A 27,837-nucleotide genomic window follows, 5' to 3' on the forward strand; every position below is an offset into this window, starting at 1 on the left:
AAAATTAGCAATACTTCTCTGTTTATTTTTTAATCTATAGATTTTAAAGTGCTTTAAAAAAGATACGTAGTTATCATGTGGTTAAAATTCATAGAAACATTCAAATGAGCCAGGGGACATACTGCATCAAAAGCCAATGACACCTGGTGCTCTTCAAAATATTAATCAAGGAAAAACTCAGGGATAGGGAAATGAAGTAGGATTACCCAAAGCAGCATGGTAGGCTGACAGCAGGGCCAGGAATTGAAATCAAATATTCCAATTCCCAATCCACTGCACATGTTTACTAGATGCTATTTCTACCCCACCATGGTTAACTGAAAGCACTGACAAAAGATTTAAAACTAATGAAAGTAAAACAAATAAACAAACGACAAACCACCCTAATTCCAATTCAAGAGGCTGCTCGGAAAGCCTTTGCATGAGTGAGGACATATCCTTTTCTACTCCAGAAATTTAACATATAAGAATCCGCTTTATCTTCAAAAAGAATAACTGCCAGATTCAATTTCACTTATAGTCTTGAAAATGCAGAATTCCTCTACTAAACTGCGTGGCATTAAATCACATACACCTAGACACAAGATCTGCGTTCGTTATGCGGAGAGGTTTCTCATGAGTATACACTATACTTACAGTATGGGCAACAGCACATGGAGCACAGAAAGAATTGCCAAAACTTAGCATGTTTCCAAAACTACTAGAGAAAGAAAGAAAGAATTTGGCATGGTTGGGAAAGCGTCCTCAAAGGAGAAAAAAAAAAAAGTCGCTGTTTTAAGCTGCAGAAAGTGTATTGAAGGTGAGTTATATTTTATTTCATTAAAATATATTTTAAAAACATACTGTGTAAAAGAATTAGGATTCTCAATAATTTATTATTTACATTAGCAAATTCTGTTTGACTGTTATTCTATAGGTAGAAATGAAAAGTCTGCAGAAGGGAGTTATATCAACTTCTTCAGGACCAAGCAAGCCTCTTTACCAAGAAAGAAGTCCAAAATGCATTCCTTCCTGTTTCGATCCCTTCAAATTCATGTTTGCCAACAGACTGCAAAAAGCTCAATGAAAGGTGATGTTGGCGAGCGTTGAGCACTCACAGTGAGAGCCGGGATTTCGGAGCGCTCTGCAAGAGAGAGACCCTGAGGAGATTTTAACGTTGCACTACTCAGTAGTCAAGAGGCTGCAGGGTCCAATCCCACTCTTGCTCCCACTGTCCTACCTCCACTGAAATCCACAGATGACAACAAGGCCTGCACCCGGCCCTGCAGGTGGATCCTGGAAAGCTAGACAGACTCCTTGAGCCAGGCTGGCAGCGGAGAGAGTGTTTTTCCTGCCACTGTAGACACACTATAGCTTATCATTCTTTTTCAGTCCAAACACAATATAAATCTCATTATCTTCCTCCCCATCCTCTGGGGAGAAATATGCATAGGGAATTATCTCTCTGATGTAAACAACTGTAAGCACCATTCACATTTGCTGGTCCACATGAAAAAATACCATATCCAAGAGCCTGCCATAGCCTTGACCCTTCTTAGCAGGGCAGCTCAGCTTTCCAGATCTCTGAAATCATATGGGTACCCAAACATCATGCACAGTCCATTGCAATGCCAGCTGCTGTCTGCTTTACTATTCCAGGAAAGAGTAGTCGCCTCTTCAGCGATTATATAAAAACCCATGATTAAAAGAAGCAAAGTGGTCAGGTCATGTGTTCTGTTTCCTGGAGGCACTCAATGGTATTTCTGACATCTCGTGTAAGGCACCAGTCATCCGGTAGCTGAGCCAAAAGTGACCCACAAGACCTCCACTAAGCAACCGCAGAGGGAACTGACAAAATTCAGCTGCTTTGCTCGCCTTCTTGCTTACGCAGCATAAAAAGTGTGGTCACGCCATCTGGGGAAGTTTCTGGTGGTATCCTAAAAGAGGAAGCCTCAACTTGCACTGCAAGCTAAGGAGCATGGGTGACAATGTACTACAGCGCAAGTTTCCGATGGCTGCGTCAGAGTGGCAATTCCCACAGAGACAGTAGAGATTTCCTTGAGCCCCAAGAGGACTCTGCTGCCTTGCTTTCACGGAAAACGAGTTTTTTGTCAACTGAACCAGTTACCTCCTTACAAGATGTCTCCATAACACACAACGGAGGGCCAGACTACAAAACCAGCTTTGTGGCGTACTTGCTGCAACTTCTCTGCTGTTGGTCTTGCCCGCACAGCCTTATTCACAGAGATGCAATGCCAGAGATAGCAGAGCCTATGGACGAAGAGGTCGGCTGGATGCTGGCTGACTGCATCACTGAGCAGCCTCAGTCCAGAATATCAGTCTCAAATGGGACCAGGTGGTAGTATGTCAAATTGGTGACATAAGCTGTTGGATCATCACTGTCTTCTAGCTCTGAGGTAAAGTCACTAACACTTTCGAACCTAAGGAGAAATAAGTTAAAAAAAAGCAAAAGGCATTAAGTCATTAATGTTCATTTAGAAAATCAAAGTCAAAAGAATTGGAAGAAAAGTACTGAGGGAGAGGGAGAAGGCTAGGATATCTGAAGACTGACCCCTGGAAATTCTGAAAAACAACATTTGTGAGGGCACTACTTGGAAAAAGGGTTGCAGGCAAGAATGCTTCTGCTGGCACTGCAAGTTAAAGTTCTGAGTAAATGTTATATGTGGACTTGCTTCACACCACAGCAGTGTTGCAGTAGAAGTATTTCTAACGCTGTTTGCAGCTTCAGCTTTATGAAGCTCAGTTTGCAAGACAAAGAGCTAGAGTTCCAACTCTTTTTCCAAAGCTTCAGTATCTCACTCCCTCTCTTGGCAGCCTTAAATTCGAATTCATACTAGAAGTTGTCAAGGAAGCTCTGTGCAGATCAACTATGAATCATGAAGCTATAGTTTCTCTGACATCAGCCTCTGTATTACTATGCTAGCATAACCTACTGGAGACACCAGCGATGACATCTACTGTCACTTTCATAAAGCAAGATTCAATACTTCCTTGAGAGAGTTGAGAAGTAAATGGAAACCATTGCTCTCCATGTCCTTAAATAAACAGAAAGCCTGTTTCTTTATAACCTATGGAAATGAATGGGCTGAAGATTTTGCTTTCAGTAAAACAGGATGGCTATTCCCTTTTAAAACTGTGCTAAAACACAGCTGCGCAGCATACTAGGAGAGCAAGTTCTCATCTCTTTAGATAGCAGTCTTCAGTAAAAGGGACTTTTATGACTCTTCACAGTACTTGTCATTATAATACCTGAACTTCATATCTCATGACACCCGGTTACCACATCGCGTCTAAGATGAGCTGGATCAGAAACATTATTAATTTGTTTTCAGGCCCCAGGGCTCCCCTCCTGCTAACAAATGAATGATTTCCTGGGACATAGCCTTTCTTGTCAGGCAATTCTGGATACCTCTACAATGAGATTTTTACGAGTCTAGAAAAGCTTTCACTGTGGTGTGGGAAAATCTTCACAGAAAGTACTCAGAGCTGATCCCATTCACACCTCCTCCTCCCCACACCCATGCGTATATGAATAAACCACAGGGCAATGAGAACCATAGTGCATGCAAGCAAATCATCTTGTTACCCCTGACTTTCAAAGCTACTAGTGAGGAAGGAAGGAAGCAGCAAGTGAGCTCTGGAAGAGTGAATCATGCAGCTGAGGTCCACATCCTTCCATTTTGTTCTCACAGCATGTGGCAGCAACACAAAATGCCTCAGTTCCCACACAAAAATGGAAAGGAAACTGCCTTTGTTTCCTGTCTGAACTTGGACTCTCACCCTTTCACTTTACAGGTGCCTTCTCTGGGTTTGGCTTTTGTATGAGGCCAAACATCTAACACAAATAGGAAACAATGACTACAGCTTCCTTCCTCCAGAGCCTTGCTGTCCTCCCCATGGCATGAGATTTAGGTTTTGACAAACAGAGAATATCCAAATATAAAGAGATTCCCAAATTTAGTTGCTCTTGTTTTGGTATTTTCCTTTCCAATTCCTAACTCCTGTGTTATAATCTGAACTTTTGCAAGGATTACCCACTGTTTCATGCCTACTCTCAACTAGAAGGCATCTTGTTAAAACCTACACTTTCCTCAGTTACACACATTCCCATTCCAAGGAGGCTTGAATTTCTGCAGTAAGAAGACCTTTTACTTCTTTCCAGATAGCCTAGCAGTTAAAGGCAGTCACTGCAGGCCAAGGATTACATCTCATCTCAGTTCAAGCAAGGGACTTGAAGAACTGTCAAGTTTCTTTTTCCACCACTCTGCCTTTAATATTTCGAAAGAACTTGCAGTCATTCTGACAGAGAGAAAAAAATGAAATAGAAACTCAAAAATTGCACAAGATGGAAAAAGAAATCCTAACCTAGCTCTGAGTATAGGATGTGTCTCTAATACCTTTTTAGGCTGGCGTACTGCAGCTCTCTGACTAGCAGATAAACAGATGAAGCTTTAAAATAATTCGGTTTAAAACTGCATCTCACCTACACATGAACTAGTTAGACTCCTTTAGTTAAGTGAGGCAACTGCAGACATCCCTCTAACCTCACCCTAGAGAGCCCAAAGAGTCAGGTACTTCAGAGGACCCGAAGAAGAGTGGTAGGGTAAACGAACAGATAAATCTCCCTTTCCCATCTCTCCCCAAAACCTTCTTTAGAAGCATCACGGGTTATTGGATAGCATGGCCTATACACCCTGCAATGTATGGACACAGCTCTGTCTTTTCCACACTCCTACCTGGTCCTTCTCACCTCTTTTTTAACTAGGAGGACCACAATGTTTTCTGAGCAGAAAGTCATGGATTTTCTCCTGCAGTGCTGTTACTATACACTTTACTTACAATGAAACAGAAATGAATCTGAACTTTGAACGTTTATTACCCTCATTCCTCTACTCCCTCCAGGCTGTTTGCTTGCCTGCATGTGTGGGAACATGTGCAGAAGGGAGTTGACTTGGTATCTTACAAACACTTCACAGATCACGTTGTGCTGTCTTATGGACTGCTAGTGATCCAGAAACAACAGATTATGAAATCCAGAAACAACAGATTATGAATACCAGACAGAACGAAGAAAGCAGAAGAGGAGTCAAGAAGGCTATTCAGATTCTGCTCTCCTTCTCTTGTCAATTGTATAAAACTAGATTATTACAACTGGAAGGCCCACAGATTTTGTGGTTCTTCAGCCTCACTGATGTGTAGTACAGCAGCATATGAGGTACAAAGCAGTGGCATTCACATGCTGTGGTTATGCAGAAAGCTTTCCTTGCCTCCAAAACGGAAGCGTGGGCACAGAAGTCTGCAAAGCACTGCTCTAGAGTGCTCATATGAAACCAAACCCAATAAACCACGACTGTTTACTACAGCTAGCAGCTGTATAGGACACTCAACAGTCAAAATGCTTTTGTGCTGTTACCAACAGGTCTTCTTCCCAAAATAAACTCTGCAAACTGCTATGGACATGCAGATTCCTAAGTGCCCAAACTGCTCCCCTGCTATTTTTTCCCCAAAGTACCTGGACAGACACACTGTCCTTCACAAGGGCCTACTTCTTGTGCTGTAAGACAACCTTCTTTATCATTTTAACCTCTGTTAATGCATTAGAGTTGCTGCTCACATTCGCCAGGAAGCGAGAAACAAGGTACATCATAGAAGCTAATGGCTTGGACGGGCATACTCTTTGCTAGGTAAAAAACTGGCTGGACGGCCGGACCCAGAGAGTTGTGGTGAACGGAGTTAAATCCAGTTGGCCCTGTTCCCCAGGGCTCAGTTTTGGGGCCGGTCCTGTTCAATATCTTTATCAATGATCTGGACAAGGGGATCGAGTGCTCCCTCAGTCAGTTCGCAGACGACACCAAGTTGGGCGGGAGTGTTGATCTGCTGGAGGGCAGGAAGGCTCTGCAGAGGGACCTGGACAGGCTGGATCGATGGGCCGAGGCCAACTGTATGAGGTTCAACAAGGCCAAGTGCCGGGTCCTGCACTTGGGCCACAACAACCCCAGGCAATGCTACAGGCTTGGGGAAGAGTGGCTGGAAAGCTGCCCGGAGGAAAAGGACCTGGGGGTATTGAATGGCTGGCTGAATATGAGCTGGCAGTGTGCCCAGGTGGCCAAGAGGCCAACAGCATCCTGGCCTGTATCAGAAACAGCATGGCCAGCAGGACTAGGGAAGTGATCGTGCCCCTGTACTCAGCACTGGTGAGGCCGCACCTCGAATACTGTGTTCAGTTTTGGGCCCCTCACTACAAGAAGGACATTGAGGTGCTGGAGCGTGTCCAGAGAAGGGCAACGAAGCTGGTGAAGGGTCTGGAGCACAAGTCTTATGAAAAGCAGCTGAGGGAACTGGGGTTGTTTAGTCTGGAGAAGAGGGGCACTCAGGGGAGACCTCATCGCGCTCTACAACTACCTGAAAGGAGGTTGTAGTGAGGTAGGTGTCGATCTCTTCCCCCAAGTAACAAGCAATAGGACAAAAGGAAACAGCCTCAAGTTGCTCCAGGGGAGGTTTAGATTGGATATTAGGAAAAATTCCTTCACCGAAAGGGTTGCCAAGCACTGGAACAGGCTGCCTGGGGAAGTGGTTGAATCACCATCCCTGGAGGTATTTAAAAGACATGCAGATGTGGCGCTTAGGGACATGGTTTAGTGGTGGACTTGGCAGTGTTAGGTTTACCCAATGTTAGGTTGGACTCGATGATCTTAAGGGTCTTTTCCAACCTAAATGATTCTGTGATTTTATGATGCTTCTCGTTAACTCACAGGAGTAACCCCAGTGTAAACATGGTGTGAGACAACAGCCCAGCTCCTCTCATCACCTTAGGTACAAGCAGTACCTGAACAGATCTCCTCCCATCTAAGACTAAAAAGTACAGGGGAAGTATTTTCTTTTCCTGTCAAGAGTAGGATTTTGTTTTCCTGGAAAAATTTTGTATCTAATTTCAGCATCTCTGTGCTGCTTTTGCATTGCCACCCATGAAAGTCTCTCCTGTGGAACTCAAGATGCTTGTGACAATAGTAGCACCGTCGTGAAAATGTACATCTAGTACTGGAGTGAATCTGCCAAAAAGGTAGCATGTCCAATGCCACAGCCTCTGCTGCTGGCCCGAAAGACAGAAGTGCAAACAGTCCTGGCAGGGGAAGGCATCTGTAACAAAGCCAAAGCATAAGTTTGAATGCATTTATGCAATCCTTTTCTTTCAAAAGGACTGCAGAGTACTCCAAGAACCACGCATAAAAGGACTATTTATGCCACATGGATGCTGAGCACACTGGGTTCACCACATTTTGCAACAGTATGGTGTACTGCCAGCTAAAATTAGACAGAAAATGAAAGAAGCAGAAAGCAACTACTTCAGAACAGAGTAAGCAACTCCAACTTGCAAAAATGCTATAGTTTCTTTTGCAACAAGTATGAAACTTTTCAGCTGATGGATCACTAGGTAGGTAATGCACTGCTGCAGGCCACAACCAGTGCAGCGGAACCTCAGGGAATGAATGCTACCTGCTGAAGCTCCAAGTGCTTCTCTCCAAAAAATACAGGTTTGCTTTGCAAAATGTCTGATTCAAGTACATCAGCAACCAAACCCAAAAGTCATACAGAGTTTAATCTTGCCGAAAGGAAAAAATTCCCATCTGAGGATACATAAATCCACAAGGAATTAACTCTGACTTTAGAATAGAAAACACCAATCCCGTAAATCCAATTTTACAGAGACCAAAAAGGAACTACATCGGATTTTGAAAGATTTTAAAGCTTCATTTCTGGGCTACTAACCTACATTTAAAGCAACAGTATAGAAAACTTCTGCTTTTAAAAAAAGTTCAATTTTTACAAAACAGCTGTGCTACACAAGTGCCATTATCTCCTAGCTATTACTTCTTGGGTATAAAATACAGCTACAGGATGGGCAAATTTAGGCCACCATGTAAAACAGACATTTGAAATTTATTAACGTCTTGACTCTTGATTTAACTTCCTTCAGGGAAGTTAAAATACAAATGCACAAAGCCAGGCTGTTATCCTAAATTTATTTCTTCCACCACAGTTTCTGGGAAACTATGCCTACCATACAGTTTTTATCATATTAGTATTTTCTGGTCTTAATAGTCTCTTACTTCAATGGGGTGACAGTTAGATGATGGCAGTTTCTGATCCCAGACCAGTAAGTTTTGCTTGGGCTGCAGCACATTCTTAAAATCAAAACTATATTTCAATTTTTTTTTTTTTTAATCAAAAATTTTTTAAATAATCAAAATAAGGCAGGAGAAGGCTTTCTTTGGTAATTTGCTCCTATTATTTGTCACTTCAGTACTAAAGAATGATGCACTATGAACTATGACAACTTTAAACTCCAGACATTGGCCTTACAGAATTACCTCCAGTGTGTTGCTTCAGCCTCATTAATAAAAGCTTATAAGCTTAAATGCTGTTAGTAAAGTCAAGGTTCAAAACACTAAGCGATAAGTTAATAGAAAGACTTCAAGAAATTACACCAGAGCCAGAGATACACTCCAGCCCCTGATAAAATCTTGTCAAGCTCTAAAGCTTTCCACAGACTGGCAATGACCACATTTCAAATGTGGCAAGACTGAGCACTGCATTCAAAGATAAAGCCTCCATAAGGCTTTTAGTAGTCTGTTTCCATCATTTTGACTGCTCTAATGAAAAAGTGGGTCAATGTTTCTCATTAAAAATATTTAAATGCTTCACTACCTGAGGCTCATGGAAATATCAATCATCCGCTATGACAGAAATCTGTAGGAGCAGATTTCTATCAATGTCATCTGTCAATACAGTCACTGACTTAAGGCATACATGAAAGCCCTCCTGGTTACAGGTCTCTGACCCCAGAATACCTACATGCATTAGGAGGCAGAATTACAAATAAGACTAATCTAACTTCCCTCTCCCCTAATAAAATACACATGCTTCACCAAGTCCTAGCATGCCGCAGCACCTGAGCAGCTGCTGAGCTTCCTTCGATTACTTTCAGAGGTGTGTTCCCTTCCTCTGAGGATGGTGTTTTCCTTCCCAAATAAAGCATACCCTTCATAGTAGGACATTCCATTTGTAAGGACGTTTGAGTTTCCAAATTTGGGCTCAAACCAGCTCTCATCACAGTCCTGAGAGAAAGAAAAAACTCCTCTATTCTCACCTGGCAGAACCCTATGACAACCACAGCTTTTTTTCATACACAGAGGACTGAGCTCCTTGGGGTCAATCATTCTCACCGACAGCCATTTTATCCATGTTAATAGAAAGAGCTGTGAAGCGTTAGCAATCAGGCCCAGTGATCTTTAACCAGTCAGAATGACAGCTGTACCAGCCTTGCTCCTAGGCAGAGGACAACATTTTGCTAGGGGGGTGGGAAAGCTACAGTTTATCTGAAGCTGACAGCATTACTTATGCACAAACCCCACTTACAAGTGTTCTGCTGAATCTACGTCCAGGTGCTTCTCTTTTCCATTGGGTATACTGTGGTCAATGACTATTGTTTCAGTGTTGGCTAAACAAAATCCATTTGATCGCATGATTTCTGTCGGGAGAAGAAAGAAAACAAGATGAAAAATAAAAAAAAAAGCTGGAAAACAACTGGAAAACAATGAGACGTGTGCATGACATTGAAAATCTACACATGAAAGCAGGAATGAAGAGTTGGTTTCATAGCTTCTTACATCTGCAAACTGCCAGTGCTTAAGCAATTTTATTCACACAATCAATTAATGACACAGAGCATTTGAAGCAAGGCCCAGTTTCAGACCTGTTATTGCCAGTAGCAAAATTCCCATCACCCTTCGCAGAATGGCAGCCCATCCATATATTGCAACCTACCACTACCAAAACAATTGTATTTTTCCTAGACAGTCCCAGGCTTAAGCCAGTTAAGCAAAAATCAAAAAGACAGGAAAAAGGAAATAAAAAGTGACCTTCCAAATGAATTCAACCACCATCTTTAAGTGATGTAAAGCAATGCCATCTTCTACACTGCCTTCAACTCTACTTATTTGTTTCTCACTGTGTAAGAAGCCTCTAATCCAGAATAGTTAAAATTTACACTTAATTCCACTGACTTACTACCATGGGGAGAGTTTATAATTAAAGAATAGTATTTGATGTGAATGAGAAGTTAATCCACGTCTGTGCTACATGGAAAGGCAAACTAGGCAAGTCACAAGGATTTCTTTCGGTCACACAATCTTAGACGAAGCTAGGGCCACCACAAAATGAACATACATGTCTATATAAATCAGCACTGACTTAAGTGGAATGACGCATGATCTGCTTTAGAGTATAAGGACCCTGTCTTACGGCGAGTATAAGGACCCTGTCTTACGGCCTTTCATTATCAGCACAAACAAAAGGAAATTAGTCTGTAGCAGAAAATATGGTAGGCACACAACATACGTACAGGGAACCCCTAAGACCTTGCCTCAGACAGACCAATTTCAACTATATGGTTGAAGTAATGAGCAGGAGAGGAGAGGTAATTTTTTTAAGTGTACATTTACATGTTCCTACATTAAGGTAAAGCCACTTCACTTCCCTATTTTTCTTCAGAAAGTCATCTTTGACTTTTAGTCTGTATTTTATTGCGACTCACTTTAGCAGAATACGTTTGGGGGTGGTAAAAACCACTGAATCCCAGTAGAATCACACTTCAGTCATGACTCATCTTGAACCAACATCGTACTGCAGAATAAGATTTACACCATAAATTCAAATTCAGCTTTCACCTAAGAGGGCGGCCCTTTCTCTCTTCCCTGACACCTGCCACTCTGAACAGGACCATGCAGGGGATAGTTTGTTTTTTCAGAGAATACAAAACATTTTTGCCTGCTTTTCTAAGTCTGCAAGCCATGTAGAAAGCTGCATTATGACTAACATGAATATCACAGTGTTTTCCTAGTGTCCTTGACATGACCCAAGAGTCACAGCATTTCATTGCTCTGTGAACTGCTTTAGACGTTAACATTTACTGCCATCTACTGACGCCAACAGACACTGAAACCATTTCTAGGGTGCAACATTCAGATGAGGCAAATATCAATTATTGTCAAATTTCTGCCTATGTTCTTAAATTCTTTGCAGCAATCACTTAAATGATAAAACTAATTGCCACAAGATGCTTTTGGATAGCTGCATAGGTAGGAAAATCTTCCTCCAATTAATTAGGTATGACTCGTCTCTACCAAAACTAATTTAGAATTAAAACAAAACATGTTATTATTCAGCTAACATGGTTTCCACAGCTCCTCTACGTACAGGCTGGCAGGAGGGTTCCCTTTGCTGCTAGCCTCTGTCCATCAGCCAGGCACCTGCACTCTGAATTTAAGTTCATCTTGACCATCTTCTCTCTGTGGTACCCACCACGTGACGTACTCAGTCATGCACACACAGAGTATGTGTGCCCTAAGGGGCTACACACCCTCACAAAAATTATATGAAACCCTTCCAAACAGCAAAAAGCCCCAAGCCAGAGCAACACTGCAGTTTCTAACCACTGCAATTCCAAATACATTCATTCTTGGTATTTGCCTGGTTGCAAAAAGAACAAGGTATCGCTGACAGAAGCCACCCTTTGAAACATTTTTACAGCATATAGTTTGGGGATCCTTCATTTCATAATGGGCAGGTGCTAGGATCCACTTTGCAGCTCCGGTCTCACGGAGTGGCAACATATTCAAACAAAACCAGTGAATATGCTCTCAAGGGTCAGTGCTGGGAACACGTCCTGGCATTCAGAAGCAAAGCGAGTAACTACATTCAGCCTTCGGAAGATGACTTATGTCAGGAACATATACATGAGGAATTTTACCTGAGGTTTCCACATCGACTCAAGACATCACCCAAATCTCCCTAGCGACAAATGGGGCGTGAGATACACACATCGGCTCCCGTCTCTCGCCCCCAGGAGGCCAGACCTACGTCACCCCGCTTTGCAGTAGGGCGCCGGGGGCTCTTCTTTACAATCCCTGTGCTGCACTGCAGCCTGGGCTCAGGGGCCCTACAAGAAGGCACCAGCCCAGATGGGCTGGCAAGACCACGCTTCTCACTGAGGGTCTGTATTACATGGTACACTTCTGAAGAATTATTGGTGGGCTTGTAAGCCATTTACCATTTCATTAAAAGAATATTTATTTAACAGAGGACTAGTGCGCTTAGAACCAGAGCTCAGGATCAATTACAAGAGTCTACCCTAGGTATAAGATCAATCCTTAAGACACACTGTTTACATCTTTAGCATGTTGACATGCTGACTGGCCATTAACCGATATACTGTTAGTACCTAAGAAAACTGATACCAGTTTCATGCTAAATACTTTATGCACCTTGGAGGACGATGTAGTATTTCACTTTATTTCACTCTCTGAAATAAACTCTTCCGGTGACACAAAACCAGCAGTTCAGTACAGAAATACAAAACCAGGCACAGCAAAAGTTCTCAAGCCTTTTAACAACAGTCAGTCGAAGATGAAGAGGGAAAAGGCGCAAAGAATAGGCAAGGACAGAGTAATACTACTCTCCATTTCACCCACCAGCAATCTGTGGTTTAGAAACTTCCTGTGTCTCCACCTGTGACAGGTCTCAATGTACTTTTCCTCCACTTGCTTGTCTAATTCCTTTTTGAAGTCATTTATGCTTTCAGTTCCACCATATCCTATGACAAGAGTTCCACTTCTTAATTGTGCTCCATATGGAAACAAAACAATATTATGACCTTTCTTTTGTTTGTTTAAAGCCTGTTGTCTGTCAACATTATTGTATAACCTATAGTTCTTGTTTCCTGAGAAGTACAGGGTAACTGACCTCCTTCTATTCACAGCTTTGTAGGCTTCCATCATATCCCCACTCTGTCGTCTCTTCTCAAAGTTGAAGTGTCCTTCTTTATTTAACCTTTTTCTTAGAGAAGCTGTTCAACAATTTGAATCCTTGTCCTTTAATTGCATGCTTTTAAATTCTATTATATCCTTTCTGAGATGGAGAGACCAGAATTGCGCACACTGTTTTCAAGATGGGGTGGTGCTCTTTTCTTCTGTTCTCCCCTCCTTTCCTAATAATATCTAATATTCTCACTGCTGGTTTTGCTCACTGCTTGGCACTGAGCTTGCATTTTTACAGAACTGTATCAATAGCCTCAAAATCTCCATCCTAAGTGCTAACAGCACTATGTGACAATAGTGAGAATTTCCTCACATCCACTTTTTTGCATTTATCAGCCTTCAATTTCATCTGCCGCTTTACTGCCTGAATGCATGTTGCATATTATGTCAAGGCTAATTATGTGGTTTATATTATTAGGCAGACTACGGAGAACTCTCTTTTGAATTGCTGGTAGAGAAAGAATGAGGGGAACAGAAAATAAAGTCATTTTCATTTTGTAATTCTTGTGTCAAATGTAGGAAGCTAATAACTCTTACCTGATATTTTAACTGGACTTTGAAAGCTTGGCTGAATCTTATGGACATTGTCATTTTTCAGAACCTGGTCCAAAGGAGATCTCTCAAAGAACGTGAGGACGACTTCAGATCTTGAATACTTAAAAAGAGAAAAAGAAACAGACATCCGTTTTTACCAGTAGTTTGCTTTGTCCCTCTTCCCCCTTCCCACCCCTTCACAGTACAACAGAAAGACTTATTACAAGCAACAGCGTGGAGACTGTTGTGGCACTCAACAGTTCTCCAAGATACTCAATAAATTGCTGCTTCTTTTAGAGTTTGGCAAAGCCCATCACTTTCTAATCTGCATGAGAGTGCGTGTCACCATCAAGCAGGAGTCAAGCTGGGCTAAATGTGGAACTTGGCTTACTTACCTTCCAGGGCATGTTTATAATAGTCTTCAGAAGCTTTTCCACTTCATTAAGTCTGGCTTCTATATCATGGGCTTCTTTTATTGTGATGAGCCCTAGAAACAAAGTAAACAGATCGTGAGCATAGACAAAAGCACACTTTCATGTGCACACAGACTCCAGCAGCCAGAAGCAGAGCAGCCGCTCAAGAAGATGTGGAACAACCTCAGATATCATGCCTCCCAGAAATGTCTTTTAACCCACACTGATGATAAAGTGTGTACCCTAAACTAGGTGGGTGTAGTTACAAGCAGAGTTGCAAGCCTGACACAAATTCAGCTGTTTATGATCATATTTAGGAGTTGCAAGACGAGCAGAAGTAGAACCACCTACTCCCTCACCCACAGTTTCACTACACAGCATTCCCAGCAGTGATAATCAAACACCCTGTTTTCTGCTTCCAAGAACCATGATTCATCCTTTTTTCTGTCAGTAAAAAAACAAAAGAAAACACAAGAAAACCAAAAAACACAACCCACAGATAAGAGAAAAGGACTAAACACAAGCTAAACGAAAGGCTTTGAGGGCAGTCTTGTATTTCTCTGAACGTAAGCCCCAGTGAGCAGTCCAAGTAAGATTTCTCAGTATCATGTTCTTCAAGTGCAAAACACCTTTTTTGATTTTTTTTTTTTTTAAATCACTGAATTATCACTGTGTTGCAGAAGGGATTAAAATGGAAATTTTGCTGTCCGGTGTCCAGAATGATGCATTACAATGCTTCTAATTTTGAATTGCTCAATATGGGGATCTTCAACTATAACACCGTATCTTGTATGTATAACCTGTAGGACATCTGTAACTTCCCTCTCCTCTAGCAGAGTCAGGGAAATATAGCACAGGTTATATGCACGTACAGGGGATATGAGGAGTAAACCCCAAAATCTTGCATCCCTCTAGCAGCACTTTTATTTCTGATCTTTGTAACCTACTTTTTCTAACCCAATCATCATTTCACCACATTTGGGCAACTTTTCCAAGAAACAGAATACATGCATGAAAATTAAATACCTAAGAGACTACTAAATTTACCAAGCTTCACTGGTAAAAAAAAATACAAAAGCTGGAGCAGAAAAAGACACAATAAATCAAAACCATCAAAACTAAAAATCTGCAAAGCAGTCTGTGAGAAACCACTTCGATATACTAAAATTGTGTTAAACTCTAAGTGCATCTCCATCTCCCTATTCAAAAGGCAAACGTACAGAAAGACCCATCAAACATGCACAGTGTGAGGACAACATCCATAGTTTCAGTCTGCATCAACCCTTGTTGTTTGTTACCGACAAGATATGATCCCATACAAACTTTCCGGACAGAAGTGTGACTTTGAAGCTGTCAGCTCTCCTCCAATTACAGCTCTAAATAAAACTTTATAACTCTAAATAAAACTCTGGAGATTGTCTCCAGAGCAACCAGGTTTGCTTGATGGTTGTCTCACAAAAGCAGTCTGGTTGCATAAGCCTTTCTACTACTCGACAGTCCCTCATTTTGCCTGTTTTTGTCGGCATCGCTACCACCTCACCTGGTACAGCTCGCTCCCTCTTATGACAGCAGAGGAGAGCGTACCAGCAGGCATGTAAGGAAGGCAGCAGCGTATCCTGCTTTGACTGACGTACACTACAATTGGGTAGTTTTGCATGGAAGTTCTCTGAAAGGCTGTACACGCGAATTAACTCATCGGCGTGGGTCCACAGACTGCGTATTAGCTGGGTTGTGCTTGATGTTACAGACCTGAATTGCAGACCAGCACCCTTCATCTTCCTAACTACTGGGTGTGAGCAGGCCTGGGTGGATCTGCTTCGCTCCTCCACAAATATGTTCCCATCCCACATCTGAATGAAGTTCAAACCTTTCAAAAAAAGTGTTTTCATCTTCCCTGAAAAGAAGCTGCAAAGCCCGACGGCTCAGGCACCCACCTATGATGTTAGAAACACACTGTCGCCCTGCTGTAGCCCACATCAGAGAAAACAGAGCTAGCCACCCCGGTGCTGGCTACCGTGGGGTGCCTCCACTTCTCCTGCTGGTCTTGCTCCAGTCCGCATAAATACTGACACAGTCAGAGCAGAGACTGCCCGACTGCAGCTCCCACCTTGCAGGCAAACACCTCATCGCTGACCCACCCGGGATTCGGCATTCAACTGCTCTCTCTCAAATCCACCCTCAACATCAGACACTTTCCCAAATAAGCATTTAGTGTTGAAACTAGTTTTTTACCAGGAAGAGGGATACTCTCAAACAAATGAAGATACTCAGGCCGGGGCAGGGGGGAGGAAAAAAAAAAGAAAAAAACCACCTCACCAACAACACTGAGCGTTTGTCCTGTGAGGAAAACCAGCCAAGCACTTAGGATTTTCTCTCATTAGTAATCAGGGAAAGCGTCTGCAGCTCCACACGGCCTTTTTATGCTTCAGCAAGAGAAGTCGGACAAGGCCATCAGCCTGTTGCACTGTCACAGATCACCCAGTAGGAGGTTTTACAGCTTCTTGCATTCACCAGGAATTTCCAGCCCTGGTATATTCCTCCTTCCAGCTCTTGGAACGGCACCAGCCATGCAAACCCACACTCCGACTTGGAAACTGGCAGAGATGACTTGCAACATCCGACACGATAAAAACTGTTCCTTACTGAAGCTTTTAGTAATATCAAAACCAAAATGCAGACAGTGTAGGAAGGAGAGTAAGTGATACATCTGCCTGGACAGCTTCCTGTATATGTGCTTAATGATTACAGATGCACAGCTTTGGGGTGTAAAGCTGCTGACCTTACATGAATTCCCCGTACAGGGAATTCAGTTTGGCTGGGCGAAAGCCTTCCTTTTCATACATCTACAGTCCAAATACACAGAAACCACTTGACTGGCTATATATACACATATTGAACCCTATAATTTCTTCTGCAATAGCCACAAAGTTTGTAAGGCCCTCATTTTTCTTAATTCTACAAGTCTGTTCTTAAGAGTTAACAGATGCCCTTGTGGTTTTCAGTTAGTTGTAGCCTCTGATCCCACCACCCGAGGGATTGCTCACAACCCCACAGCCACGCTACCCCGAGCAAGGCACTGCCTGCCCAAGCAGCCGGGGGGAGCGGAGGCCCCAGTCCCTCCTTTCGCCCCCTTTCAGCACTCGCTAACTGGCTGCTATCGTCAACCACCGCACATAGGTGCATGAGGAACACCGTGGTTTCGCCAGGTGAAGTCTCCGGTGGCAACACCGGTGCTCGCACCCTCCCCTGCAACTCATTTCCTCCCCCACACCGCAACACAGGGCTGCCTCTGCTTTGCCAGAACAATTAGGTGAGCAGCGGGGAATACCTCGAACCGCTCTTGTCAAAGGCTTCACCTCAGGAAACTCCAGCCTTAGCAGAAGCAGCAAGAGACTGCCGGTTAGGATGCCCGATTCAAACACCTTTCTCACTCAGGCACTACGTATTCATGCAAGGAGCCCGACGGAGTTTGAGCAGGAATCAGGACTTGTGTAAAGAAGGGCCACAGAACTGCACCCGAGCTTTCCGTCTCTGTTCTTCTCTTTGTGGGGGTTTCTCCCCTGCCTGTCGTCTTTTTCCTGTTTGGAAGCTTTGATGAGGCAGAGAGAAAGAAAAAAAAAAAAGGATCTCCAGATGCTGGAAAAGCCTGGACAAACAGATAGGAGGCACATGCCAGCTGACTCTGCAGACAGACCCCAGCACCTCCACCATTCATTAACCCTGACACCAACGCACCACAAGCTGGATGCCTCTGGAGTGCACGGGACTCACTGGCCACGTATACAGCATCTGTACAGCAGCTACAACATGTTCTGAGGCTGTTGTCTCTCTGCCCACGGACCATAAATACGTACCTATTTTTCCATCTGGGGCTTTTAGACCCCAAGAACCCTTATTCAGACAGTTTGCTATAAAATAAAAATAAGTCACCAATAAAGCAACCGGTCGCCTGGAACCAGTTGCGCTTTCTTCCACTTGTTCAGTCCTGCAACAGAGCTGAGCGCCGAGCTGGGAAATCTCTCTGTGAGGTCATGGTGAAAGGCTGTTCTCATGCCTTTTCCTCTGCCCTGGTCCCTGTCTGACTGCTAATGGAAAACATGCACAAACTCCTCCCAGGAAAACTTTCCACAGTTACCCGTACTGTGCTTGGACAATCAGCTATCATTTCAAGGGATTTAAATGCTACAAACACCTATGGTTATAGGGCTTGAGGTAAACTTGAGCCCCACGGGCTCCTTTTTTACCGCAAACTGTGTTGCCAAATACCACAAACCTCTAAGATTTCTTCACCCTGCACACAAGGGAGCCCACACACTGGGTGACAGGAGGGACAGTACAGCACACCGCCTAACCCAGGGTGCCAGGATATTTGCTTTTAGCAGGGTTCTGCTGTGCGCACAACCCCCGTAGTCAGTGACCTCGTTTTAAGAGAGGAGGAGGCAATTCCTTTGACATCTTCTCTGCCCCCTTCCTGACCAAAAGCCCCAAGCAGAGTCCTTAAGACTGGATGAAAAGGGTTTCCCCACAGTTTGAGACCACGCATACATAGCAACTTAACACATAGCAACACGTCTCTGGAAAAACACGGCACAAACAGCACCGGAGGCTTGCAGCATCCTTCCTGCTCTGGGACGCTGGTGCTGCAGCAGCTGCAGGAGGCTGAGAGCGCAGGCCAGCAGCTGCGTACCTGGCACGCTGGCTTATGGCGTGGGAGAGGGGCCCAGAGCCGCAAACGAGCAGGAAACGAGCTCAGCAGAGGAGGAGAACGAACTGGGAGCCAATTCCTGATGTCAACACACAAGCCTTGGTAGGCCTGTCCTATTACTGCCATGTGAGCCACCAAATCTGCAACTAATGATATTTTGATAACCACAAATAATGCGCCGCATGCTTCTACCAAACGAAGCACGACAGGAATCGCAGTGTGTGCTCCATGGCTCGTAAGGAAATCACAATGCAGTCCTGACGGTCAGTGTCCACGATGAGCACGTTGTCTCAACAATCTTCTAGTGCCTCCCAAGGAAGAGTAAGTTCATTCCTAAATCAAGTATGTCTCATATGCCATCTCTCAATGATGACACATAGAAGTCTGTTTTTCTGGAGATGTGTTGCTAAGTACAAGTCACTATGTATACATGATCTCAAACTGTGGGCAAACTCTATTTCTCCAATCTGAAGGACTCCACTTCAGGCTTGTGGCCAGGAGAGGAACGAAGAATGTCCAAGAGATCTCCTACTTTCTCAAAATCAGTTCAATATATATAGGAGGCTGAGCAAGAGCAGAAGCTGAGGCGTACTTTCTGAAGATGTGTGCAAGACGGAATGGTGATACTCCTAAATGCTGTGTATTTTAGTACATATATGAAGATTAAAATATTACATTGAGCCCTCCTCACCTAATCCTCTCTCCATCCCCTGTGGGAAGACTGCAGAGTAGGTATCTTACTGTGTTCTGCTAACCCACACTGCAAGAAAGATTTAAGGCCTGTAGACTCAGAACTTGAGCCCATCCTTATCTCTTTGCACAAGCCCATGAGCAGCAGTTAGGGATTTCAAATCTTCAGGGAAGACACAGAAGACTGCTACTCTGCCCCCTCTCCTGACCAGACTGTATGGCTTCATATATGGAGATATGCTCCTTTTCCCCAGTTACAGTATTCGTTAACACGGCAGTGCTCAATCTTTCTCATCTTGTACCCTCATTCCTCCTTCTTTCCCTCAGATATGTTCTAGCCCATGTGCACACACACAATTCAGGATGCAGATGGAGCAATAGCAGGAAGGTCCCAGCCGCAAGAGGAGGTATACAAAATCACAGACTAATGTCCAATGGAAGAGATTTCAGGCAGTCGTTTGGTTCATCCAAAGAAGGATCAAGTCCAAAGTCAGATCAGGCTGCTGATCTGTCATGTCACCATGTCAAGGTGACTTCTGGATATCCCTGAGGACTGATACTCCACAGAATCATGCAGGAACTGAAGCTACCCAGCTGGGATGTGGACCAGGGCTGAAAGGTGGCAACCCAGCCCAATGATATCTGCTGTTTCGCTCCTTTGCGCTGCTTCCCATTTCCTCCCTCTGCTGAACTGGGCTCTTCTCAATACCACTTCAGCTGGCATCTTTCCCTGCTTCACGGCCACGATGCCTCTCTCCTCCCCAGCAGCTGCCCTGGTAACATCCCTCCTCCCCGCAGACACACATGCCCTGAACCTCGCTGCCTGGGAACTATGGCATTAGCCATCTTAGACTGGACTCTGAAGAGGCCGAAACAGCTCCCACTTACAGCAGCCTCCTCTCTGACAGAGAACAGGATAAAAGGTTATTAGGAGGACAAAGGAATACTCAGTGGTATGTGAAGACAGGAAATTTAAAAAACCAGCAGATGGGAAAGCTTGTTTCACACAACTTTTTGTCAATAACTCTGCAGAAATAACACCACAGGAATCCCTTAAGTCCAAAGACTTGATAAGAACCAGAGAAGGGCAGATAATTACAGGCAATCAGGGATATCAGATCTCCAATTACTAGAGACCAGGACTGTCACTTTTCTGTTCTCTGCCGGTTATTTATGCTGTCTTCTGCAGCATCTGGTTCTTATCACTAGGGACAGGATCCCAGCGCTAGCTACAGCACCGGCCTGACTTAGTCTGGCAGCTCTGGCAACTCCTCTTTGATCCCTCTTGCCTAATTCTATGACACCTCTCTCTTGGGGCAGACACGCTTGCCCCTTGCCCTCATGGGGAAATTCATCCATCTCATACGACAAGAGTCCTCACAGTCTCTAAAGCCTTTACAAAGGGTTTACTATTTACGCAATAGTAAATGCATAATATGCACTGACAAGATCCATCTTGGTGGCATTACTCAGGGAGTAGCCAAAAGGATACGATGGAGTTGAAAAGAGGGGTGCAGGGAGGTGGATTTTTGAAATTTGTTACATGTTGTGCTGCCCTTCTTAAAGTTGATGTTGAGCAACAAAATAGGGACAGGTTTTTTAAAGAGGTATCAGTACACAAAGTGCATGTAAGTCACTCCATACTTTTAGAAGTCCCACTAGGTAGCAATGAGCATATTGAATATACTGAGAGAAATCTGTTAGATGCAGAAAGATAGCGAGCTTTCAAAACCTTGCCCGCACTGTGCTCTAACACAGGCCATTTCTTCTTTTGCAGTTCATATGCAGCAGATGTAAAAATACAAACAGAGCAAAGTCCTATCCAAACAACTGTCCAACTGAAATCCCCCAGAGCAGGGGTTGTGACCGTGACCACCTGAGGACCCTAGCACACCCAAATACCCATGCAAAGCACAGGAGGCAAGTTAAAAGCTGAGAATTCCAGACCTTCCAGCGGATGGGTTTTCCGCACATGTATTATTAGTTATGGGATCTCCCAGGATCTCTGGAGGGGAGACGGCACCTCCTGGTGACAGAACTCAGCAGACAGGCTTTCCCCGCAGAGCTCCCTGTCTTAATGCCTGATGAGCCACAACAAAAAGATGTCAAAGAAGCACAAGATAAAAGCGAACAAAGCAGTCAAAGCCTGATGAAAAATGCAAGCTCCTACAACCATTTTTAGCACTGGTTTCTTATCAGGTGAGAACTGTCATGAAAAAACAACCTCATTTCCATTCCTTTCCACCAAAAGCCTCCCAGACACATTGCCTCCGTCCGCCACAAAAAGGCAACTTGTGCCTAGCTTTATAATGACACAGCCAGCTTCATTTATCTCCATCATTACCGATGAACCATGAAATTCAGCTAATAAAAAACAAACCCAGAAGCCCCAAACTTAATTTTGGTTATACAGCGCTGCTAGAGCCTGATAACCAAGAGCTGCATCCTTTGTCTGCCAGACAGCAGCTCTGAGCAAGCTCCACTAATGAACTGTTGACAATGTCAACAATGAAAAGAGCACAATAGATGCAGTGTATTTATCTGTATTGTCACAGCACCGAAACAGCTGCTGTCTGTGGAAACCACTATGCTGTTTCTGTAGAGCTCCCTCTTCTCATAAATCACACTCCCAGATGGTCTTGTAAACAACAACAACAACACTATAATACAGCATATAGAAAACCGTAAGTTATGAATGTGACATTTGCAAGCAAACATAATGTTTGCTGGCTGGCTGGCTCTTCAGGAACTGCCTTTGCTTTGTGCATGTCCTTCCAACGGCAGTGCTGGAGGAGCTTCCCATGTGCTTCCTGGTGCACAGCCACTCGGACACAGAAAACAGCCGATCATCTGCTTCCCACATGAGGCAACCCCGCCGGAGGGCAGGCACAAGCCTCAGAGCTAGAGCTCAGCGTTAGTCGCCTGGGAGGGACTGCTCAGGGTCTGCTGCAGGTGAAGTGACTACCTCTACGCTACGAGGCAAGCTACAGATGCAAAGTTTCTATAGGAAATCTCCACCACTACTGGAGAACTTCTATGGATGGACAGAGGTTGAGTGCCAGCAAGGCAGAAGGGAATGGAAAAGTTCTGGAGAGCCACAGATATAACCATTGATGGCAGCAAGCTGGTGAGGGAAACCTGGAGGCACAGAAAGGGAACAGAAAGCGGCTCAGGGAAAGCAAATTGGAGAAGCAGAGAGAAAATAACAGAAAGGAGAGCAAGGGGAAAAAAGGCCACGACAGAGCAGAATGAGTCAGAGGAGGCATGGAAAGAAGGAAGGGGGAGGAAAATGAGCACTTTGGGAAGAGAGGGCCCATCTCGTAAAAAAAAAAAAAGTAATCTGTAAGACTGAAGAGAGTTTCTGACTTGACGGCTCAGCGCATCAGAGCAGGACCAGGCGCTACACGTAGGCACAGTATGAACAGTGACATTGGAAGAACATCTGAGCCTCTGTTCTGATGATAGACGCAACAAAACAGTGGCAGAGGAGGATTGCCAGAAACCACCCTGCCACTCCAAGGGCAAAACAAATCCCAACTTCGGAAGGCTGCTAACGCGCTCTTCTGGCTTCCCGGTCCAGCACTTAAGGGGCTGATCCTGCCCACACTGAAGTCTGAGGCAGATGTCTGACTGCTGACTGCACTGAAGCTGGATCAAGGTCTAGGATAAATCTTAGATGAGAACCCCTCAGAAGTAGTATTTAGAGAAAATAGGAGGGGAAAAAAGAGTACTTTTCCAGATTTATACTTCACTTCTGGTGTCTGTTGGGTCTGTTGCAACTATTTCTAAATCATCAATTTTAAGTCAGCTTCTAAGTCCATAGTACTGCCTTTCTCATGAAGACTGATTTAAATACAAAGGTTGTTTATTTTGCATATAGAAACAGACAGTTTAGTAACATTAGGCTGTCTTCTAGCTCTGCTAAGAGCGAACTTCTGTGATCCTCTTTTGTGCATTTGCCTAGAGCAAGGGATGGGCATATTTCAGACACAAATAAAATACTAGCAAGTTACTGATAACATCACAGTGAATCATACTTAATCACCCTGCAGGTATGCACATATCTAACCTTGTTTACCAGCTTACTAGTAAGATGCCTTGTGTCGTTGAACGTCCTTGGTCCTTAGCATCATAGTACGCTCCAGATGCGGAGAGTGCACTTTGCCACGTGTTCTTATTAGTTATCAAAGACAAGACCAGATTGTGTGAATGCCATACTTCCCCCCAGGACCTCCCCTCTTCTCATATCAAAGAAAGGGTAAAAGATAAACAGCCACTGCAGAAAACTATACCTCCCATCCTCTCCTCTGTAATCTCAAAGCACTCAGCAGCTCCGAGAAGTACGGAGAGGGAGAGCGTTGTGGAAGTCAGTCCAAGGTGACAAGGGGTGGAGAAGGGAAAGGAGAGGATGGTTTGCTGTTGCTGAGCAAGAAAAGGAGCACACTCCTGCTCAGTATGAGCTGTTTGCTGAAACCAGCAATAATGGTAACAACCAACTCTTTCTAATATTGCTGATGTTTTAAAAAAAAAAAAGATATCTTCTTTTAAGAAGTTAATAACATCAAATAGCTCAAGCTTTCACTCCTCAACCATATCCCTTAAATGTAATGTACTGCAGCTTGACTGAGCTGTAGGATAATGCTAGTCCTTTTAATGCTCCTTAGGCAAATCTGTAGGGACTTTGGAGTCCTTCAATGCAATGCAAATTTGGTTTGCAACATTTTACCACTTCCTCCAGATAAAAGGCACAGCTAATACTCACCTTCTTTCAGAAAGCCTAAGATAAACACACACACACACAAACTCACATACATACGCATATACATTTGTATGTATATAAAATACTCACACACAAACGTATATGACTGAACGCTACCACACACACAAGTGTGCTTTTGTCAGGTGTTTTTGTTGGGTTAAGTATATTGAGCTTCACTGTAGGCAGCAGGACGTCTGCATTTAAACAGGACATTAAGAAACCATGCTTACCCCATGAGTTTTGTAAAGACCAGACATGCCCCATGCAATCTCTTCTTACATCCAAAGCTTTGCATCAGTGTCACTTAGTTAAATGAGATTTTTATGTTTCAACTTCGTGAAGTTACACAAGGCTGTGGCCAGTCACTTTAAAATGCTGGTATGATGAAGTGTTCTCTATTCAGAGAAGCACACTCTGCAAAGTAATTTTCTTTAGCGCAGGAGCAGCGTAATTTAAAACAGAGTATTACTGAAATTGTGAAGCGTGCTGTGATTGCTTAGAAACTACACCTGATTTTTATTCTGTCTCTGTTGCAAAGTTAACCCCCGCTCCCTCACCAAGCTGAACAGATGATGATCTGCCTATATTGGGTTTCGATTTTTCAAATCCTGGACCGATGCTTTGCTCATTCCCGATTCTACTGAAGCCAGTATGCCTGTTCCTGAGATAAGGGTAAGTGAAGGTTGCTGGCTCCAGGTCTTAGGCAGCAACTGAGCGTCGCAGGCTGAGGATGCTTATTCTTTCCCAGCTGTTCATGCACTAATGGTGTATGTTACCAGGGACTGTCAAGTAAAGCCAGTGCAAGGGACTATAATCCCATCTGGCTCCAACTGCACAAACGAATGCCTCAGAGAGATGTGAAAACAGTTTAGTATTTTGCAAAAGCTTTGGCAGGTCTTGAGACAGGAGAGGAGCCACGCTCGCTTGAGAGAGGCGCTGAGGAATGAGAATGGCTTCAGGACGCGCAGGGGCTCCTGTGCCTAAGCGATGGCGAGGGAGCACGCTGGGAGGGGCAGGAGGCCAGGGCAGCAAGGACCGAGTCCATCTGTGGCCAGACCCAGCACACACCCCAGGCCAGCTGCCAAGCTACTCTTCAGAGCAAGTACAAGGACTACCGGCGCCCTGGGAAGTCAAATTTTAGTCACAGCACCCTGGCAGATGTTGTGCCCCGCAGGCCACAGGCAGGCTCGCTTCAGACCTACCCAGCATCCTCAAAAGTCGGGGCCCAGATGCCATGCTTAAAGGCCATGTTATTTAGAATTTACTGCCGCTCAGCACTACTAAAAATCACGCTTGGAGTACTTTAGGTAGGGCACCTGCAATGGATAATAAATTTTCACAATATTTTAGATCCCTGATCAGCAGCCTAATTGCAGGAGACACTATAAGCACGCTGTGCCGGGCACACAGCAGGGCTGAGAGGTGGGAGGGCAGGGATCTGCAGGAACAGCCAGAGGACTCCCCCATTCCCAGCCTGCACCCAAGTGGGGGGGGCGACAGCCCCCCTCCGGCACCCAACACCCGCAAGCATCTCCCATCCCGGAGCGGCCAGCAAGGGGATGGCGAGGCTGCCGCCACCCCGGCAGCCCTGCGCCCATCCCCGCCGTCTGCAGAGGGCACTCGGGGCCTGCGAGAGGCGGCGGAGCTCCCCCGGCGCCGGCGGAGCCGAGCTGCCACCTCCCCGCAGGGAGGGGGAAAAGCCCGGCGCCGGGGGACACCCGTCGGGGAGCGGGCTGCGGCTCCCGCGACGGGAAGAAGATACGGAGAAGGAAAGGTATGAGCGTTTTTAAATGAGACACAACCTCCCCCCTCGCCCCCCCCACCAGAGGTTAGGGATCTGGCAGGACAATAGAAAAAGACCCGTCTCACTTTAAGCCCCCGACAGAAAACATCCTCGGCGAGTCAGCCCGGGAGAGACCCGCTGGCGCTGCCTCCCCTCTCCGGGAACAGAGCCCGCTGTCACACAGGTACTTCTGAGCCCAGAAATAAGTCCGGTGGATTTACACCGGTATGCACGGTGGCGAACCAGCCCCGAGAATGTCAAAAGGCAGACCCTCTGCAAGGTGTGAGGCGAAGTGAGAGCAGGGAGAACTCCTCCATCCTCTCCCAGAGGAAAACATTCACAAAATACCAGCTTCTCCCCGCTCCTGTTCAATCAAATCATTTATGTGGTTGCTCAAACAACTGGGGAGACTGGAAGTGCTACGCACACATCCGTTTTCAGATGAGCGGATGCTCCGCACCACTCTACACGCTTGAAATATTTTAGAGCAAAACACGTAACTGTATCTAAAAAACACCCCAAACGTTAAACAAATTAAAACCAAACCCCAAGACAGCTTAACAGGTACAGTCTGCTTCTGCACAGAGAGGCCTGAGCATGGTCAACAATCCCCCGAGGTGGGTTAATCCACTTCAGAAACGAAAAGAGAAAACATGGCTCTAAAAGCTGGTGCAATTCCCCTGTTTTGCAGAAGTTATGCGAGGAATTATGCCAGCTCCCAGAGTCGCTCCGTCCACTGGCAAGCGCCGCTGCCTCTTTTTTTTTTCCCTTCTCCTTGTGGCAAACAACATACCAGCATGAGGAGATTTTTCAGCTTACAGCCCTTTTCCTGCCAGCAGCCCCCTCAGCTCTCCGTCGGGAAGCCTCGGGGAGGCCGGAGGCAGCGGGGAGGGGCAGCGCGAACAGGGACCCCTCTGCTCCCCCGGCCCAGCCCGGAGACCCCGTCCCCGCGGAGCTGGGCACAGCGGCGGGGCTGGGGTCTCCCTCCTGCGGGAGCCCGGAGCCCGCGGGGGTCGCTCCCCCGAGCTGCGGGGCGGCCCTTCACCCCCACCGTATATTTACCAAAAAGATAGAACAGAAATCAACAGCCCGGGAGGAATTTCCGACCGCAAAACGCCCGCGCAGCTTTCCTGTCCCTACCCACCCCCCCGCCCCGTCCGGTCCCGCAGCGGCTCCGGCTCCTCATCCCCCTTCCCTCCGCCGGAGGGGACCTCCCGCCCTGCCACCGCCACCCCCGGGGAAGCGGCAGCGGCTGAAAGCCAGCCAGCCCGCCCGCCCAGCAGCGAGGGCCGTGCCCGCGGAGGCTGCTCTAACCTTGGAGCAAGGGGGAGCGGGACAGCTCGGGCCGGTCCTCGGGGAAGGAGTCGAGGAGCCGCTTGAAGAGGCGGCCGAGGTCGGAGTAGCTGCGGTGCAGGTAGAGGATGTTGCGGTCCGACCACTCGGTGCGGATCTCGTAAAACTCCTCCTCGTCGCCCCGCCGGCTGATGATGAGCCGCCGGATCCCGTTCACCCAGCAGCCCCGCACGTACATGTTCACCAGCGAGGTGCCCTCAAACACGGCCGAGGCCATCCCGCCGCCGCCCGCGCATCCCCCGCCGCCGGCGGAGGGCGAAGCGCACCGCCCCACGCCGCCGCGGCCAAGTTAAGAGGAGGAGGAGGAGGAAGAGGAGAGGGAGGAGGAAGAAGAGAGAAGGGGGGTGCCACCCGCCGCACGGCCCCCCCTCCGGCCCGGCCCGCCGGGGCTGTGCCGCCTCCCGGCGCTGGAGGGAGGGCCCGCCGGCGCCTCATAGACGGCGGCCCGCAGCGAGGGGCCGGCCTGGGCACCCCAGCCCCTGCTCCGCCGAGCCCCCGGCACCGAGCAGGGCGGCTCTCACCCCTTCCCGGGGCGGGGAGCGGGGTGGCTCGGCCCCTTCTTCCCCGGCGCCGCAGGAAGGCAGCGCCCCTCCCGTCCCCGGCGGGGGGAGCGGGGCTGCCCGCGGCCGCTGTGACCCCCCCGGCCCCGCAGCCAGCGCCCACCCCCTGCGCCAAACACGCGGTCCCCGCGGCGGGATCCTCCTCTTCCTTCTCGGGACGATTTC

The 27,837-nt window shown here is 46.0% G+C and overlaps 1 protein-coding gene across 1 annotated transcript; it reads right to left on the reverse strand.

Moving 5' to 3' along the window:
* On the reverse strand, window positions 1-27,457 carry PXDC1 (PX domain containing 1). The gene is made up of 5 exons (XM_075142596.1): window positions 27,074-27,457; window positions 13,805-13,896; window positions 13,413-13,530; window positions 9,418-9,529; window positions 1-2,420 (listed from the first exon to the last, which is right to left on the reverse strand). Exons 1-5 carry the CDS (start codon window positions 27,327-27,329, stop codon window positions 2,303-2,305), a joined length of 696 nt encoding a protein of 231 aa, XP_074998697.1. The 5' UTR covers window positions 27,330-27,457; the 3' UTR covers window positions 1-2,302.
* Between the last annotated feature and the right edge of the window lie 380 nt (window positions 27,458-27,837).

The sequence above is a fragment of the Calonectris borealis genome, chromosome 2, assembly GCF_964195595.1.
Source record: "Calonectris borealis chromosome 2, bCalBor7.hap1.2, whole genome shotgun sequence".
Lineage (NCBI taxonomy): Eukaryota > Metazoa > Chordata > Aves > Procellariiformes > Procellariidae > Calonectris > Calonectris borealis.